This window comes from Crotalus tigris, unplaced genomic scaffold (genome assembly GCF_016545835.1).
Source record: "Crotalus tigris isolate CLP2741 ecotype Arizona unplaced genomic scaffold, ASM1654583v1 scf7180000024436.1354646, whole genome shotgun sequence".
Lineage (NCBI taxonomy): Eukaryota > Metazoa > Chordata > Lepidosauria > Squamata > Viperidae > Crotalus > Crotalus tigris.
The window spans coordinates 499,738-515,168 of record NW_024100605.1 but is presented as its reverse complement, the minus strand read 5'-3'; the positions used below and the strand labels follow the sequence as shown (position 1 = coordinate 515,168).

At 35.9% G+C, this 15,431-nt stretch overlaps 1 protein-coding gene across 2 annotated transcripts in view; it reads left to right on the top strand.

Annotated features, from left to right (window-relative positions):
• The window catches only part of LRP5 (LDL receptor related protein 5), a 136,759-nt gene that overhangs the window by 68,728 nt on the left and 52,600 nt on the right, over nt 1-15,431 (top strand). For both annotated transcript variants that reach the window (XM_039331262.1, XM_039331261.1), the window contains exons 3-5: nt 454-651; nt 2,366-2,562; nt 4,952-5,083. In XM_039331262.1, coding sequence (XP_039187196.1) covers nt 454-651; nt 2,366-2,562; nt 4,952-5,083 — 527 coding nt within the window. The remainder of the gene's footprint in view (nt 1-453; nt 652-2,365; nt 2,563-4,951; nt 5,084-15,431) is intronic.

The window sequence follows — 15,431 nt, the reverse complement described above, 5'->3', positions numbered from 1 at the left end:
ACTGTTGCAAAAGCCTGAGTAAGTCATTAATTCAAAAGTTGATAAATTACTTCTAGTCAGATGCAATAGTAGAATCATTCTTTTTTAAATGGCACTTTTTATTTTAATTTGCTGAAAACAATGTAGCTAAAAAGTTGTACAAGGTATGTGTAGCTGTAAAGTTTTTGCTCATAGATCATAATAGAGCCCAAGGGGCTCTACCAGTTGAAATAAAGAGTCCTTGTTCAGCAAGTAAATGAAAAGACTTGTATTAATTGAACTGCATAGGAAACAACAGACTTTATATTTTTAGAAATAGTTAACTAAGGTGGGATTTTAAAAAAAATCACAAAGTTATGTGCTGCTTTTAAAGAAATGTTTGATATCTGTTGAATCGGATGCATAAACCTCATTTCAGGAAAGTTTCTATTCTGCTATTGTAATTGTACTTGGATTTTTTTTTATTATTTCTAGATACATGTATTGGACAGATTGGGGTGAAACACCTAGAATAGAGCGTGCCGGAATGGACAGCAGTTTTCGGAAAATAATTGTGGATTCTGACATTTATTGGCCCAATGGACTCACAATAGATCTCAATGAACAAAAGCTTTATTGGGCTGATGCAAAGCTGAGTTTCATTCACAGAGCAAATCTGGATGGCTCCTTCAGGTAGGGGTGGTTTGTGCGTGCAGATGTGTATGCATGTAACCCTCTGCAAATACATTTAATATTGCTTATGTGTTTTCTTTTTTAAACTGGTGCTAATGTATTTTCTGGCAGCTATGACAACAAAGGTTATCAACCTTGCATCACCAATTGCCCTTGAATATTTTGATAAGTGTCTGGCAGATCATGTTTTGTTCCTTTTTCATTTTACATGTTTCCATCTCTCCTTTACTGAAGTTTCCTTTTTCCCCTGTGCCTCCCTTTTCACCCCATGGTGCTAGCTCACCGTCCATGCACATGGTGACATTGAACTAACTGTGCTGCTCAAAAGCACCTATGGATGAAGTATGTATGACAACCGTTGTGACCTCCCATACAAGAGAAAATGGAGACACACATACTTTGCATAGCTGTGTGTATACAAGGAGAGGGAGGGAGAGGGAGAGAGAGAGAGAGAGAACTACCTGCTTGTTGTTTTCTTTTCCAGGGTGTTTGAAAAAAATCAGTCTGCAGAATTATATTAGATTCTCTTAAAGTTCTATAATGTGTTTTGTTGGGATCCTTAATATCACTGTCAAATCAAAAAAGACATTTTCTGCGATCAAGCGATAGTATCAGTAACTCATATAAAAATAACAAGATAAATCTGGACTGTATATTATATAGTCTGTGTTAATTTCATATTCTTGTGCTAGTACTGAAATTTTGCTTTAATTTTGTGTATCTTTAATTCAAACAAAGAGAGACATGTTCTTCTACAATATATTCTGTAAACAAAAACAAAAAAAATCCTAAATGTTGCTCAATGCTATTTCAGCATTGTTTGATCTTTAAAATAAAGGAAGGGATTCTTTTTCTTATAAAGAAATTTACTTGTAGCACAAAAATCCAATTAGCATGTTTGGTCAAAATGCTTTATGAACTCATTTTACTTCTCCTAAATGTTGTCTTTGAAAAATCACAGCCCAGATTCAAGAAATCCAAATAAGTCATATTGGAACATACATATATCCTGCTATGACAAAGTTGTTCTAGCGATAATAAAGTTAATTTCAGAATTTTAATCAACGTTCCTAATGTGAATTGTTGCCATTTAAGATAAAATATTCCAGCTGTCTCATTTTTTTTCTCCTCCTCGTCTTCACTCATGACTCGTGGTTGGACATTGTGCAATGCATATTTGTGTTTTGTGCACAGTATAATTCCGTGGCTTTTTGTATCTTATTATAGATGTTTAAAATTATTATGGAGTGGTAATGGAAAATATGAATATGATGTTTTTATTCCCGAATAACCTTTAGTTATTACTGCTAAATAAATTAAATTTCAGAGAAATTATGTACATTACAAATATTGCCACTATGAACTGACTTGAAAGCAGTATAAAGTGTTTTATACGGTGAATGGTAGATTAAAATTGTTGGAACAGACTCCTGTGTGATGAACCTCCACTTTGAAAAGTCAGAACAAAATAGTAATTTAAATAATTTTTCATAGCAAGATATTTTATGGTAATTGTGGTTCCAGTTTGCAGCCCCAGGATTTTTTTGGCCAGGTTTGAGTAAGGCTCACTCCACATATTGAACTGTTGCTGTTTGTGGAGGTCACTGTTATTTTATTTTAATTTTGACTTAAGCTTGACATCTTGTCTTTCCATATTAATTTGTGAAGTAGTTTTGTAATCACTTTGGAAAATATTCTTTCTTCTACAAACCAGGCAAAAAGTCGTGGAAGGTAGTCTCACTCATCCATTTGCCCTGACGTTGGCTGGGGACACTCTGTATTGGACAGATTGGCAGACACGTTCCATTCATGCCTGCAACAAGAAAGCTGGAGAGAACAAGAGAGAAATAATAAATTCTCTGTATTCACCAATGGACATCCAGGTTTTGAGCCCGGAAAGGCAGCCATATTGTACGTTTGCTGTTTGTTTCTTTTTCTCTCACATTAGGGATGGGTGGGATTTTTAATCTAACACCCATGACTTCAGAGAAGAAAATGCAAATTAATTATTTATGCAATGTAGGATGCTGTACTGCTATAATTATTAACAAGCATCTGGTATGCTATGCTGTTATTTGATTGTGGTAGTCTTAAATGCCATGACTTGAGCTTCTTAACTTGATTGCTGTTTAATAAAGTTTGTTACCACCATATTTACATAAGATGTTAATTGCAGAGCAGAATCTCAAACTGTTTCAAAGGAAAGAAAATGTCAGTGGCACTCAGGGTCTTATCCTATAGATTTTTCACCTTGTAGTAACTTCTCTAAGCTCTGATTTGCTTTGCCTGATGAGAGCGTTGGCTGATCAGGCCAGTATTTCATGGGAAGTTTGCAAGAGAGAATTTCTCTGACTGTCAGTGATGTGGCTGTTGCTGTAATGTTAAAGAAGCTCCAGCAGCTAGAACATAACAACCAAATAAAAGTGCCAATGAAGGAGACTTGGAATTCAAATTCTGTGGAGTCCATAAGTGACTCTCATTAAATATAATAGCTAATTCCCACTTGGATGCCACAGATCTCTGAACAATGCATCAGACTGAATAGTTGAACACTTTCCAAGACTTAAATGAGATCATTATTAACTGGTCATGCATATCATTCATAGCGTAATGCAAATTCGATTACAAAGCAGGCCATAGTAATGCAAATTCTTTGCTGAGATGCCTTTTTGCCTACTTATTGAAACATTTAGAAATGTTAAAATTCAGAATTTCTCAGGCACATATACATATATTAAATTTTAAATCAGTGATTTTAAGGACTTATTTTTCAATAGTATCTTGTTAATAGTATGTATTTTGTAATACTGTTACAAAAATGTAAACGATAATTTGCAGTAAGAAAAATCGCTTTCTTGTGTGAGTGACTTGGAGGCAGAGGGGAAAATACCTCATTATTTCTCATGGATGAAGCTTTTAACCAACAGGAAAAATTTGTGGGGAAAAAAATTGAAAAACAGATAATATGCTCTGATTGAATTCTTTAGCCACAGGATTTCCAAAGAAACTTTGTCTTGTGCATAGTAAATATTAGGAACATAATATAACGTAACATAAGGCAAAACATAGATTTATCCTAAAGTTGAGTACTATCCTGTTTAAGAGAGCATTGAGCCCTAGGTTTACTATTGAAAACCTCGGAGAAAGTTTGGCCTTGCTCGGAAGAGCTGTGGCTATACTAAGAAAAAGGATAGATGGATGGGAAACATTCATGGAGTAAAGAGAGGAATTTAAGAGCTGCTTTAGCTGAGAAACAGGTGCAATGCTTCAGTAGAAGTCATTGGCCATGTGCACTGATAGAGTTTGTCCTTGCGTTCCAGATGAGGCTATGTGGTGCTCTCGGAATTCCTAACATTTCTCTCAGCTGAGAGCATGTCCCACCCCTGGGTCACAATATTTCTGGACAGTAGTAAGGAAAGCCTGGTATACTGGGAAATACTATCTGCTAGAAATAGTTCAGATAATGCTGTCTCTTGACTTGACTGGATTTGGATGCCATAGCTCCCAAGTGTTTGTACCATATTAACTGACTGTGGATCATATACAGGGCTTCAGTCTTAACACTGGTGCTTTTGAATGATTATACTATCCCCACTTTAAATTGTCATGCTTTCTTTTTGATGCCATAATCAAAGCAGATTACATATTTGGACGGGGAAGAACAAAACAAACAAAAACCCAGACCTTACATTTTTAGGTTTGATTGTGAGACAGACAAGTGATTTTGTATGCCTTCCAAAGTCCACTAGCTATAATAAATTTAAATAATAAATAAAAGTACTTAGGCTATGTATGGCCAACATAATTGACTGGGACACAGCTGAATGGAGAAAATATTAGGAAGTCGTTACTATTGTTGCAGAATGAGATATACAGAAAAGTATGAACTCTTGATAAAACAAATAACAATTGTTCAGGTTCAACCTGCACTGTAACTATAACAACAATCCAAATAGAAACAAACACACAGCATCCAGTTGTCCCTTAACATTTTGTTTTTTTTTTTATATTTCCCAAACTGTTAAACCCTATTGAAACCCCAACTGCATTGGAGCAGTTTGAGATACTGTAGTGTGAAAAGGTACTTTTTTTCAGGACAGTTTTATGTTTATTGATACTCCTCTAAAGTCTTATCGAGCAACTTTAAATGCCTGTCTTGTAGTTAATTATTTTTAGTGCCTGACTGAATTTATGAGGAAATATAAAGTGTGATTGTCCCCTTTAGGGATCTAGGCTTCCTTTCTGTGTTACCAGAAAATAAAAAATGTGCCTGGTTTTCTTTCTTCTCTTATTTTTCAAGTTCACACACCATGTGAGGAAAGTAATGGTGGTTGTTCACACTTGTGCCTGTTGTCCCCAAAGGAGCCCTTTTATAGTTGTACCTGTCCTACTGGAGTCCAACTACAAGAAGATGGGAAAACCTGCAAAGCAGGTAAGGAAGTCTTTATCTAACCACTACTTGGTTTAACAACCCTATTGGGACCTACAACTCAGTCATTAACTGCCCTTATGATCTTACTTCAGCTTTGTTTCACAAATCCACAAAAATGGTAAAGGTGAGAATTGATCACAAAATTATTTTTACATTTCAAAAATACAAGCCTGAGTTATCCTGAGGTAAGATGGGCAGCCAGTAAATTTTATAGATAAACAAAATAAATAAACATTGCTAAATGAGGACCACTTGTGAGTTTTCTCTGCTTTTTTCTTTTCCTGACTCAGCCTTTTTATTGCATATTTTATGGGAGAAATCCAAGATTTAGAGAATTTTACAAGCGAATGCTCCACAAAAGGATGTCTCAGACTTGGGTTTGAACAAGTTTACTGGGCACTGTGTATCATGCGACTATATTTGAAAATGTTTGGGGGAAGGAGAATTAGCAGCATACACTTTAATGGCTCTGGCTCCCTTCTTGACCAGGGATGCATGCAAAACTGAGCTTATAATCTTCTGTGCATTTATTCTGTCTCTACATTCTTTCATGCAATTACATGCATGTGAACTTATATGTGTGTGTTTGTTTAGCTTGGCCTGAGAGGTCAGTCCAAGTTTATCTCAGAGAAGTAAAGAGTTTGCCCATAATAGAAAGTTATTACAATTTAGTTAAGATTTACCATGATATGTGAAACTGCTCCCAGAAAGTAATGTTTTTTTTTTTTTTGTTTGCAACAACCACAATTTGAAACCATGATAATTTGGCTTTATACAATAGCACTCAGACTTATATACCACTTCACAGAGCTTTACATCCCTCTCTAAGCAGTTTACAGAGTCAGCATATTGCCCCCAACAATTTCAGTCTTCATTTTTACCGACCTCAGAAGGATGGAAGACTGAGTCAACCTTGAGCCGGTCAGGATTGAACTCCTGGCAGTGGGCAGAGTCAACCTGCAATACTTCATTCTAACCACTGCGCCACCATGGCTCTTTTATAAATCTTGATTTGTTATAAGCATGTTATTTCTGAACCAAGGTACATATCAAGGTGCAACCATGACTTTGGGAAGTCACCATACAAATCATGATTATTTTGCTCCAAATCTCCAAAACTGATTCTGGTATACATAACAAATTATGGCAACATTATGAATCACCTCTGCCGAAAATAGTCTGAGGTGAAAGTTATATCTTCATCATATCTGGACTGCAGTGTCTGTCTGTCTGTCTGTCTATCTCTATCTCTATATCTCTGTGTGTATGTATATGTGTGTGTATTATCTGGACTGCAATTCTGAAGGAAGACCTTTGTATTAGATGATACTATGATTTTTTAAAAAAATAAAATCCATTTCAAATATGTTATTTTGTTTTCTGAAAAGAGATGGAAAATGGTGACAGAAAACATATCATTACTAAAATAAAAGATGTACCTTTATTGAAGTCCATTTTGATTATATAAAATAATTTTTAAGTAAATTGTTAGTAATATTTTGCTTGTTTAACATTATTATGCTGTGGAATCCAGCCATGAAACATTGGATAACAATGAATCATATAGATCAGTGGTTCCCAACCTTTTCTATATCCCGCACCCCTAAAACGCTTCTGATATATTCGTGCACCCCTTACAAAAGTTTGAAATAATGGCAATGAATTATGCATATGCACTATAATTTTGAAAACTCAAATTTTTGCACCCCCTAGAATATCATCTCGCACCCCTGGTTGGGAAGTCCTGGTATAGATGCACTTAGCCTAGAGATCTTTGGGCAGCAAATGATGTTGGCCATTGCCAACCTTCCTTTCTTCCTTCCTTCCTTCCTTCCTTCCTTCCTTCCTTCCTTCCTTCCTTCCTTCCTTCCTTCCTTCCTTCCTTCCTTTCTTTCTTTCTTTCTTTCTTTCCCTCTTCCCACCTCCACCACTTGTTGCTCTTGTTTTGTGTGTATGTGGACAATGCTGAAAACTGAATTTGTATCTGGAAGAAAGCAAGGCCAGTTTTCATTATTCTGTCTGCTGCAATTGTGTTATTGATGTGCTTCCTAAGATATTGAAAGAACAGGGGGGGGGTTTCCCTCCCCTTTAAAAAAAGGCCCTCTTTTCACAGCTTTAGAAACCCTTGATGAATGCTCAGAACAAGCCTTTCAGAAGACTCATATTGACCTTGTGTTTCTGGCAATGGGAAATGGCCCCAGTGGGCATTTAGTACTTTGGCTAAGGGTACAGAAATGAGTGACTGTTTATGTGGTATTTGCACCTTTCTATTGTTCAGCTAGACATTCTTTCAGCCCTTTTTATCAAAAGGGTAGAAAGTGGGATGGGAACAGGAAGTCTGGTTTTGCATAAGAATATGTAGCTTTTGGGTTCACTTTTATGGATTATTTCTTTCCCAAGCTCTGCACGTTTTGTGGGTTCTCTGCCTTATGCCAACATCCATGTGCTTTGACTCCCCATCTTATTAATTAACTCACTGGTGGCCAAGGACTTTTAATATATTACTCAGGAGGAATTTAACTTGCATTAATATATTCACTTTTGAGATTTCCTCAAGAATTGTGTTCTTCAGATTAATACTTTGTATACTATAGAGAATGCCTGAATTGTTCCTTAAATAATTTTGGATTCATCAGAAACCAAGTTATGAGTGACCATGATGTGTCTTTTTAAAAAAATTTAAATGCAGAGCTACCAACCAAGAAGTTTGATTGTGAGAGGATTGTCTTCTCCTTAAACCCATTTCTCCTGATTTTAAAGTCTCCCTCAAAGTTTTTTATTTGGATTGCCGTGAATTAAATACAGTATATTTTATTATGCCTGCAGTATAGAATAGAATCTATGTGATATTTTCTCCTGTTAAATTGAGATACTGCTCTTCTTCCACTTTTTTACTTCACTAATGTGAATGTGTAACATTATAAATTTATAAATTGCAATTACATAATAGCATATAATTTTTGAGAACATAAGAGTTTCTTTAGTGATAATATGGCAAAAAGCTATATATTAGCTATCTGTTAATTGTAAAATACAATATATGTAATTATGAAGTGTAATTTTAAATATAACTTTCCTAAAGGAAAAGCAGTAACCATTTTAATTGAGAGTAACATTGTGAATTAACCAGACGGTCCAGATGATTTATGTTTTCTACCCCAAAATGTAATAGAAATAAAAATGTGGATTAAGTGGTAAGGGATTCACACAGACACAAATATTCATTCCACATAAATAATCAGTTAGGTTGAATTTGCTTGTGTATAAATGAATATTGAGTAGTTGGCTTATAAAATGCCTGTTTGTTTTTTTCAACTAGATGTAACTGTTTAACATTAGAAAATAGTTTTAAAATCCTATTTAAAACTTCTACAAAAATTTTAAATATCCCTCAGTTATTATAAGGTTTTTATCTTTAGTAACAATCATCTAGATTGTCTATTATAAATAAGCATATGAAACTTTTCTCTTTTTTTTAACAAAATTTTATTAAATTTATATAGGCAAGGAAACATAGGAAAAATACAGGTATGGTAAAGGGAAGGGTAAAAAGGAAAGGGGGAGGGGAAGGAAATAAGGAATTAGGGTAAAATAAGGATAGGTACAATCACATATTTCAACAAACAAGCAACTGTCTGGTTCATAATAATGAGTAAGTATATTCAACCATTTTTAACAAAGCTTAAACTGTAACATATTAAAAAAATTAGTAAACAAATACGTTAATCTATTAAGTAAACACTTTTAATAAAATCACACGAAAAAGAAATAAAATAAAAAATCCTAACAATCAAAAGTAACAAATAAAAATCAGTAAATCAGGAAAAGTAATCATATCATCAAAATGTTAGTTAGAACTCGATTAAAAATCAGTCATCTATTCTAAAATATTAAATCCTTCAAGTTCTAACATGTCTCTAACCATTGATAAAATTTTTCCCAAGTTCTAAAATAAATTGAATCATCTTTTTCTTTCATTTCTAATGTTAGTCTATCCATTTCTGCACACTGGTCATAATCTGGTCGGATGGTAGATTCTCATTTTTCCAAAATTGGGCAAATACTATCATTGCAGCAGTTAAAACATGCAATATCAAATAGTCATTCTCTTTACCATAATTAGGTCTTAATATTCCTAACAAAAACAATTCTGGTTTAAATTCTATTTGTAGAGCATATGAAACTTTTCTACAAGTGTTTCATGATGGGATCATAATATTTGGATTTCTCAAAGTGTGGAACAAAGTAATTTCAACAAGAATTATTTTTTTTAATGGCAATATTCCTTGCCATTCATTTTTTCTGATAAACACTTTATAGTGGCATATATAATATGATTGATTCTAGTGAAATAATACTTTCTCCAGTGATCTTCTTTCTATAATTCCTACCTTTCCTCTAGCAGAGCTGTGGATCAACAATTGGTGCAATATCAAGTGACTGTAAATGTTGAACATAATCGTCAAGTACTCATTGTTTTGCATGGTTGGTCAAAATAACTTGCATTTTAATTTTTTCCATTGTTCTTATAATCTTCAAAAATATTTTTCTGTTATTAATGGTAGGAAATTGTTCAGACAAATCAGGCTTATGTATTTATGGCTTTAAAAATGATTTGGTGTTAATATCCCTCTGGGGGTATGGTTCAGTATTGAAGAGACAAATAGACGCTCATTACTTTCTAAAGGTAGCAGTGGTAGTGGTATTTGCTAGTTTTAGACTTTGTTAAACCTATTCCCCATCCCAAGGCTCTACCAGTAAAATGATGGCTGTAAGAAGTTAGTCCTATTAGCTGGGAGAGGGGGGGGGGGGAAGAGAAGAAGAGAAAGAAATATCTACAATAGACCATTGTTATAGTCTGATTAGTAGATGGACTAATGAGAAAGGAATAATGCTGCATTTTTTGCATTAGCAAAAGCAAAATGCTGTCTACATTTGTTTAGGTTGGATGAATAAACTGGAGCATTTGTTGCTATATTATAGGTGCCTTGTCACTTGTCAAACTCAGAGAGAGCCAAAGGGAAAATGACAAGTAGCTCTTGTGGAGCTGGCCTGCTTTGCTGCTGTCAGTTTTGATTGGAGATAATTTTGCCAATAGACTGCAGCTGCCATTTCCAGAGTAGAAAGATGGTTTTTTAATCACAAGGGTGCAAAGCAACAATCTTGGAAGGCTGTATGCTAGTATAGTAATTTAAAACTCGCAGATGAAAGGTAATCTTATCTTGGTTATAAACCTTGACACACAGAGGGATATGCACATAGTACCACACTCTCTCACCATCTCTAGTCTGCTTTCTGCCTGGTTTTTCATTAACTACAAAAACAGAATATAGCATTAAGGGGGGACTGAGGATAAATAGACCAACACTTCTGCAGTGTGGCCCGTTTTCCTTTCAAATCCACTTATTGTTAACAGGTGCTTCTAAATGCTAATTAAAAGGCATACCCTTCTATGGATATTAGTTTTGTCAAAAGATATATAAAGCTTTGGGGAATGGAAAAGGAAAATAAGGCACTTTAATAATATTAGTTACAGTAAATAAAGGATTGTACTATTAAAACTATTGCACTATTAATGGAAATTAGGTTCTTTACTTTCACCTTTACTTTCCCCTTTTAAAAGTAATGAAATTATGTAATTTTCTTGCTTGTTGAATGAGTCATATTTATTTCCTCTCCCTCCCCTCTTTTTTGGACAAATAGCTGGCTGATGTAGACAGACTTTTTTTTTTTTTTACGCCAGTAAGAATATATGTGCTGCCTTAAATAGTGCTTTGGATTCCATCGCTGGCCAAGGAAGGAATTTTCCAGGACCAAGTAAGATTGGCTGATGAGCCTTAACTTTGGGAGATTTATTATTTTTTCTTTTTGAATGCCATCTGAGAAATGGCTGCTTGTGCTGCTTGTAGAATATGATGTGGGGTAATATTTATGGGCAATTTTGTAGGCAGTGAATTTGACCATGCCACTGAGTTTTGAATCCTTAGCCTTAGTTGTACCATCTCAGTTGTGTAGAGCAGGTGTGGGCAACTATGGCCTCTCTAAGACCTGTGGACTATAACTCCCAGAATTCTGAGAATTGCTGGCTCAGGGATTCTGGGAGTTAGTCCACAGGTAGTAAAGGGGCCATAGTTGCCCACACCTGTGTCAGAGTACAAACCTCCCCCCAAATGTCTGTGAATAGGGCAGCCTCCAGATGTTTGATGGCATTACAGATCCCAGAGTTCCCACTCAGCTAGAAATATCCTGTGCTGTAAAGAATTCAGTGCTTAAAAAATAAGGAAAATATATATCACATCAAAGTTTTGGGATTTACTAACAGGTCTGGTTGGAATAGGATGAACCCACTAATGCCCACTCTGGTAACTAAGGAAGGCTATAGTATTACCATACTCTCCCCCCCCCCTTTGGGGGGGGCATGAAAAACTTTGCAGTTCTATGAGAATCCTGGTGGACAATTACTTAAATATGAGCCAGCAGTGTGTGGCAAGAGCCAAAAAAGCCAATGCAATACTAGGTTGCATTAACAGAGGGATAGAATCAAGATCACGTAAGTGTTAATAGCACTTTACAATGCCTTGGTAAGGCCATACTTGGAATGCTGCATCCAGTTTTAGTCACCACAATGTAAATAGATGTCGAGACTCTGGAAAGAGTGCAGAGAAGAGCAACAAGGTTGATTAGGAGGCTGGATGCTAAAACATAAGAAGAAAGGTTGCAGGATTTGGTATGTGTAGTGAAAAGGAGATTAGACATACCCAAATCCTGCAACCATTCTTCATGTTTTAGCATCCAGCCTCCTAATCATCCTTGTTGCTCTTCTCTGCACTTTTTCCAGAGTCTCAACATCTATTTATATTGTGGTGACCAAAACCGAATGCAATATTTCTCACTGTTAGGAAATTTCACCTTAGTTCTAGGTTGCTTCTCTCCTTGTTTAGTTTCCATCACTACTGTACAGGAGGCAGTGTTCCAATATTTGAGGGGCTGCCACAAAGAAAAGGGTGGTCAACCTATTTTCCAAAGCACCAGAAGAGAAGACAAGAAAAATGGATAGAAATTAATCAAGAAGAGAAGCAGCCTAGAACTAAGGTGAAATTTCCTAACAATGAAAACAATTAACTAGTGGAATGGCTTGAATTCAGAAGCTGTGGATGCTTCATCACTGGAGGCTTTTAAGAAGAGACTGGGCAGCCGTTTGTCTGAAATGGCATAAGGTTTCCTACTTTATCAGGGGGTTGGACTAGAAGACCTCCAGTCCTTTCCAACGCTGTTATTCTGTTATTTATTCAGTTCGTATATCTCTCCTTTCTATTACTATTTTCTTGGCTATATTTGTGTTCAATGAAAACTGATTAATTCAACAGTGTGGCATATTTGCAACCCATCTTAGAAAGATGTTTTTAAGTACGTTTAAATAGAACACCAGTGCTGGGCAGTTTATTAATAATGTAGTTTGTTTGGTTTGACTTAATGATGGGAATCAACTGGCCCTAGAAAGTTAGACAGTTCGAGACTATAGACCAGGGCTTTTCAACCTGTTCACCCATTGTACCACTTTTAGGATATGGCAATATCCAAGTACCACCAGTCACCTAGCAAGTTGTCAAAAACTTGATGACCCCCCCCAAAGGAAAAAAGTGATAAAGTACAGGTAGTCCTCAACTTACAACAGTTCGCTTAGTGACTGTTCGAAGTTACAATGGCACTGAAAAAAGTGCCCCCAAGGCACAGCCAAGCAAGACACCTGCTTGCCCACCTGGCAGCGCTCTCATTCCCCTCCCCCGCTACCACTTTTCTAGGATGGTCACGTACCACCTGCCAGGTGCCAATGTACCACAGGTGGTACCCGTACCACTGGTTAAAGAGCCGTGCTATAGACCACCAGGCCATCTTGTAGCCATAAAGTCTACACGGACAAATATCCAGGAGTTGAGATTATTAGCTAATACTGTGTGAATCTAGTTAATTGTGGTACATTCAGCAAACCATAGTTTAGCAAGTCACAGTTTAGTATGGTGGATGAATTAAGTGAATTAAGATTGTGCCCCACATCCTATTCAAATGAAACCGAATGTATGAATAGCAGCTATGCCAGAGTTTAATCACTTGCAAATGGTGTAACCAGATTTGCTGGCTATTAACAAGGCAAGGTCATCTTTTAAATGCCAATGGGCATAAATATAGAATCATGGAGCTAAAAGAAGAAGAAAACTTAACCTGAAGAATTGACATGCTGCCTGCTTTTTTATTTAAATACATTTTTAAAAATTGAGTAGTCCCCTGATGTTGGATATGTATTCATTTGAGCCATTCTGCTACCCATGCTTAAATAAAGCACCATCCGTCTGGTCCACTAAAAATTGCAAACAGGTAATTAAAAAATATTTTTCCTTCAAATAAGACTTTTGACTTTTGGAGAGAGGGAGGGGGGAGGAAGGAATGATACCCATTCCTCAAAACTTGCATCATAAACCAATCTTGTTTTATGGCAAAACAATTTTTCAGGACTTCATTAGCTGCTCAGGACAGTTGTGTTTCTCCTTGTGAGGTCTTGATGTCTCTCTGTCATAGCAACAGTGATGCTGTTGTTGGTTTGGTTGAGCCACCTGGACTTTACAAAGTTATGAGATTATACTCAACTTTAGAGAGCTTAGGTGGCCATGGCACAGCCGGGGGATATTTTAGGCAGTGGAGACAGCCCAGGGTCTGTAAAAAAAACTTGGCAGCCGTTATCTGGTATGTGGGCTATAAATTCCACATTCCTCCATTGCATTTTAGAGAGTATTGAACACATTTCTTAACTAGCAATTAGGCTGTATTCTTACCCATGTTTTCTTAATTCAAAACCCACTCCTGGGTACTACTGGGGTAAGTGTATGACCATAGGTTAGGGGCTTCAGTTTGTTGATAGTTGGAGCAAGTTCATCAGGTCCATTTAATCCTTTTTAAATCTGTTCCCTCTCCTGCTAGTCCTCACTTCCTTGCTCTTCAGCAACCCATAGCCTGATGTTTTAATAATTAAAAGTAAAACAGTTTCCTGGGCAACTTTCCTATATTTGATTTAAATTTGTTGTTATGAAGGGGGAAAGTCATTTCTTTATATATTTCTTTTCTTTTTCTTTGCTATATTATTTTTCCCTTCAACTTTTCCCTTTACTGTGCTTTCTATTATTCTTTTATTTTATTTTATTTTAGTTTGCATTAGTTCTTTCTTTTAATTATAGTGTTTAGTAAAATTACTGTTAAAATGTTTTAATATAGTTGCACCCTTTCCTAAAAACAATCTGGCAGGTAATCCCAGGAAAAGACATGCCTTCAAGATGATGCAGACAAGAACCATGTTGGTAATCCTGTTTACAATCTTGAATCCTTCAAACTATCACTGGGAAACTGAAATGCTACATGCAACTATCCTTAATAAACTATTAATTATAAGAGTGTTTCATTTGAAGAGCTTACGAAACTATTGCGGAAGAAAGCGGTTTACTGAAAAATTACACAGTGCAGCATAAAGCAGGACATTGGATTCAGACCAAGATTGGTTCTTCATTTCTTTTAAGAATATGGAGTTAATGGGCTGAGGTTTGATCTATCCATACAAAACAATGATATAACTTGAAGAGAGTTAACTGCACCAGTCCAAATCTGCAGATAGATAAATTGCATCTTTAATGCTCATCTCTAAGTAGAAAAAATGACTGAACAGGGAGCAGGAGAGCTTAAACTAGGCAGGAAGAGAGAGAGAGAGGCAGAGGCAGTTCTTGCTTGCAATTCATATCTCCTTCAGAAACATTCAGATGTGGAATCTGTCCATGTGCTCTAAAGTATATTGTCTGTCATAATAAGGACAGCCATAACCCAAAAAAGCAGCTTTCTGGCAACCAGTTAAGAGGCTTCAGGGTAAGAAAAAAGTGTTGTTTGGAAAAAAGGGAACTGAACCAAGATGTAGGTGATGCTTTTCTTGTGCATTTAAAGAGGATGTTCTCTGGAACCTACCTGGAAGATGTGCATGAAATGGGGACAAGTAAAACCAGACATGAACGGTTTAAAGATGTCGGAACCAGGCCAAGCTTTTGAGAGGGCAAAATACTCTGACACTTTGAAGAGCAGGTTCTGAAAGTGCTTTATGAAGGTGTTTTTCTCACATAGCAGTAATATTTTCCCTCAGGTTCATAAAAATCCTTTCACTGTGAATATTCGTGCCCAGTACTAGCAAAAAAAGGCAAACATTTTAAAACTATTTCTTGAAACATTTTTCCCATGCATCTTTTTATTTATTTTAATAAGAGTGGGATCTGTAGCTATTATATGGTGTAACTTCATAGGTAAGAAGTTACACCATTTA